The sequence below is a fragment of the Helianthus annuus genome, chromosome 7, assembly GCF_002127325.2.
Source record: "Helianthus annuus cultivar XRQ/B chromosome 7, HanXRQr2.0-SUNRISE, whole genome shotgun sequence".
Classification (NCBI taxonomy): Eukaryota; Viridiplantae; Streptophyta; class Magnoliopsida; order Asterales; family Asteraceae; genus Helianthus; species Helianthus annuus.
Window position 1 is genome coordinate 77361090 of NC_035439.2, and position 4539 is coordinate 77365628.

At 37.9% G+C, this 4539-nt stretch overlaps 1 protein-coding gene across 1 annotated transcript; it reads right to left on the reverse strand.

Annotated features, from left to right (window-relative positions):
• Positions 1-2295: 2295 nt before the first annotated feature.
• LOC110868041 (coatomer subunit beta-2) lies at positions 2296-4539 on the reverse strand. The gene is made up of 2 exons (XM_035975564.1): positions 4454-4539; positions 2296-3735 (listed from the first exon to the last, which is right to left on the reverse strand). The coding sequence occupies exons 1-2, from the start codon at positions 4458-4460 to the stop codon at positions 2486-2488; spliced, it is 1257 nt and encodes a 418-aa protein (XP_035831457.1). The 5' UTR covers positions 4461-4539; the 3' UTR covers positions 2296-2485.

The following is a 4539-nucleotide window of genomic DNA, read 5'->3' on the forward strand; positions in this document are numbered from 1 at the left end:
GGTCCCGTATTCTGAGATACTAGGTCTTTATACTCGGTGATATCTGGGGTATTATCCCGGGACTTCTGCTGTATGGAAATACTGACCTAGTCCCCGGATAATACTTTATGCAAAAAGCTTTGAAACATAAGCTTCACCCTCAGCATGCTGATGAAACAATAAAATTGATAGTCGCTGCTGTTGAAATGCAAAAGATCCTCTAAAGGGGACCCACCGAAAAGTCGAGCCGTCATCTCTCTGCTGAACGGAAGTTCTGACCTGAGCTCTCACGGTTTCGCATTTACCTCTAACAGATATCAGTTGTGGTATATTCACCTGTAAGACTGAATACTGGGATCCGGATACGGGAGTATATACTGAGGTGGGAACACACGTTGACGTTTAAGTCTCTAAAACACTATTAACGTATCCCGAACAGTTTGAAAATTCTGTGAGAATTTAAAATGGATCAATATACCGACAATTAACGCGAATTGTTTAAATGTTTAAAATGAAATAAGCTTAACGGTGCTTGTGTTCTGTCAGAAGCTGATATGATCCCTTAACACGCTCGAAAAAAATAGTGTGTGTATATTTTTGTTTGTACAGCTTTAAACCCAAAAAGATTTTCTTTTCTAGTTTAGTTTCGACAACTGATACTGGGGATTGGAAGATCAAAGCCTGTGTGCTGAACATGTCGGTATTTGATGAGGTTTGGGTAAGCTGTGATTGCAACAAGATCTGGTATGATGTTTGTGAGAAAGTTTGTGAAAAAGTGTTTGAAAAGTTAAAAGTTCATTAATTTGAACTACTTGTTGAAACAAACCGAAAAAGTACTTCATAAATCTGATTATCCAAGGTCATTAATTTGGACTTGGACGATCAATCAGTTGTTCCAAGGTCATTAACTTGGACTTGGTCAACTGGGTGCCAGCATGTGAAAACGAACAAGTTGAAAAATGATTAAAAATTGAATTTTTTAAAAATGAAGAGTGGGTCGCTTTTATGACATTTATGGACCGCTCTTATGGAAAGTTACAAAGCAGCTACCTGAAGACCAATATTCTAGACAAAGACTGCGGCTTCATCCAATGGGGAGTTTGTTGGTGCATAATGTCTAAAGCCTGCGTCTTTGTAAAGTTAGATTAACGTATATAGTCTAGATAGGTTATTGTGTAATAGTTCAGGGGTTGAAAATGTAATTATACGAAAGTTTGTTTGCTGGACCGCTTTTGTGACACTTGTCCACAAAAGCGAGCCAAGCTGGATCGCTTATGTGGACATGTCACATAAGCGGTTCCAGTCTTCTATATATACCCCTGTGTAGTTTTCATTTGGAACGGTTGTCTTGAATTGTATGTCGAAGTGCTGACTCTCTGTCAATCGTTGCTGAATGAAGTAAAAGTATTAAAAGTGAAGATATTTCTGTTTTCTACTCATTTCTGTACCATACACCTTAGTTTCATGCTTAAACGTGTTTCCGCCACGTTTTTAGCAGGCTCTAGCTTAGATTGACTCCTCAGTGAGATCATACTCGATCCTACAAATTTCCTTATGTAATGTATCTTTTGATTCATCGTGATCAAGAAACGACAATACTTGATTCAATAAGCTTTTTTCCAAGCATAGTTGAAGCACCTAATCTAAGTCGGTATTCATGTTTTTTCTTATAGGTCCTTTTGTCTACTTTTGCTCGTACCGATTGATTTTCATTAATTAAATAGGCACACTTTTTGAAACATTGGTTGTGGGATCTATTGACTAAGTCTATATGTTTTCGAAGGGCCGCATGTTCTTTTCTCAAACCATTATACCCCTCGGAAACAAATGTGTCTCTTTTATCTCTAAAGGTTCCCCTAAACAAGTAGCAACATAAGCAAAAGTGCAAAACACACGGCCCAATTTTACACTATACTCTGACCATCCCTTACACTCATATCTATCATACCAATCTTCTTTAAATTGCCTTAACTCATTACATGACACATTGATTGTGGGAAGTCTATACCTCTTAGTTGACATGGTCCTCTAAGTATGTATGCCCTACTAATCCCATCTCGTTGATTAACGTTATATGATGAAATCGACTTGTGATCATGAGGACCCAAAGGAAGCATATCTACGTCAACGTATTCGAGAGTTTTGGAAGGTGATTTTCCACCTTTCATTTTGAGAAACCGTTCCATAATAGAATTACACATAGTTTCTATTTAGAATCAAAATAAATCATTATAATCTAAGTATAACCAATTTACCATAATTTCACATGATGACATAATCAATTGATATACATAACATTTATATTCACGTAAACAAACAAAGTTTCAAATAAAGCATGTCTCAATTTCAATTTTCAAACCATAGTTTTAAATTTTGATTCTAATCACACAAACACATTTCAAAAAAACCATCATAAGTCATAACTAATTCTATAATTGTAATTTTGAAAGTTTAATCCCTCCCTACTTCCCTAGTCTTTAAATCTCTATTATCTCCCTCACAAAAACTACATCCATCGCAGAAGCGACATTACTATCGCCCAAGAAATCCACCAACATATGTACAACCGTGCCCGCAACTTCCGGGAACTTGACCGCACACGATGAATCGCTTGAATAAGCATTTGACGATACTCACCATCTTTCTCAAACTCGCCGCTTTGAGTTTTCACCACTTCATTTTTCAAAGTGAGAATGACTTCGTTAATGTTTTGAGGGGTGATTAAATCAAGAGCGATATCAAGTGTTTTACGCCTAATGTCGTGGTTTGGGCTCGAGAGTGCCCGGAGCACGTCCATTATCATATTAACCATGATCTCGTTATGGGAAGCTTTTAGTTCGTCTAAACGATCAAGCACGATAAGCTTCACATTGTTGTCGCTCTGACTGACGAGAAGCTGGCAATACGTACTGGCTGCAACCCGAATGGGGGTGGGAGCGGATGATAACGATACCAGTGTTCCCGCGCATTCGAAGATAACAGTAGCGGAAGGTACGTTTAACAACGATATAATGATCTTTATGTACTTCCCTTTTTCTCGTGTGTGCGACCGATACACTTTGCGTATCAAATCCAACACGACCATTTGTAACGATTCGCCCCATTCGAACACTTTATCCACATGGGTCAAAAGGTAATGAACCGCAAGATCTTGGGCGCATGTGTAAAGCATAAGAAACGCGTTTCTCTTTGCGGATTGATCAGCTTCGGTTGATAACACTTTTTCGATCATTTCTGGTGCATCGACCAAAAGGTGATCCCCGTGTGGAAGCTTGTAGATCGCGTTCACCGCAAGTATGGCATTCCTCCTTACAAACGGATTTCTATGCTCCAGATTGGCCAATATGGAAGGGATCAAGGGCTCGATAATCTCGGTTTCACATATACGGCAAAGAAACCGCAAAGTTACACCGCGAATGTACTCATTCGGGTGCTGGAGATTGTTTCGTAAGTTTTGGCAGATTAAAATCATTTCGGGTAAGACTTTTCCTTTGGAGTCCGTCTTTGCGATGATTTCAAGGTAAAGAAGGAGTAGTTTCTGAACCGTGTGATCCTCTGAAGGAAGGACGTAACGAACGATTGTGATGAAAAGCTGTGGTAGTGTTTCTCCGTTCAGTAAAAGCATAACGGCTTTTTTCATGGCGTCTATCTTTGCAGTATCGTCGTTTCCTTCAAGAGCCACCTTGATCTCATTGGCAAGTGCCGGTGTTCCTTTGTCGAAATGAATAAGAAGAGAGCATGATTTCTCCATATTATCTGTTGCAAATGACCAAATTTCTGTTAGTTCAGATCATAAGTAAAAGTTTCTACTTTTAATTTTGTTATCTAACCATGAAAAAAGAAGACATTCAGTAACCTTATTTCTTGTTATTTCATTTTACCAAAAGTAATAATTCATTGTCAGACTGTAGATACCCAGTGCAGAAAGACTAAAATTCCATCTGATACGCAATTTATATATATTAATATTTGCTTTTTTAGATTAGACGAGCCAATGAGCCAGCTAAACAAGCCAAACGACCGAGCCAGCTCGACTCGGCTCATTAACAAACAAGCCATTTTCGAGCCAGCTTTTTCCGAGCTAGCCGCCAGAGTTATAATCTTATTATAATCAGGTTGCATTGCAAAAAAAATAATGATAATAAAAATAAAATAAAATGTAGATACAACTAAGCTTATATTGATCAGGTGATCCCCTAGATGATATAGTATAACAGGCAATGTGTAATTAGTCGATCTGGCTGCCCTAAAACCTATGAATGCTCTAAGATTATCGTTAACGACGATTGAAATTAACCAATTATATACGTGTACGTCTATGTTAGCAAATTCAGAGAGCGAAAACCTAACATACGAAATTCATACGTAAATCGCAATAATAAGAAACATATATGAAATTGACGAAATGTAATGCATTTAATTGACGAAAAAATGTTATGATTATGTATAATTTCTATAAGTGTGTGAAGATTACAAGTCATTGTGATTGTCTGTTCACCTGATGACGATGTTGATGAGGCTTGAGCAAGCAAAGTTCCGTGCGGATCGAGAGAGGAAGTA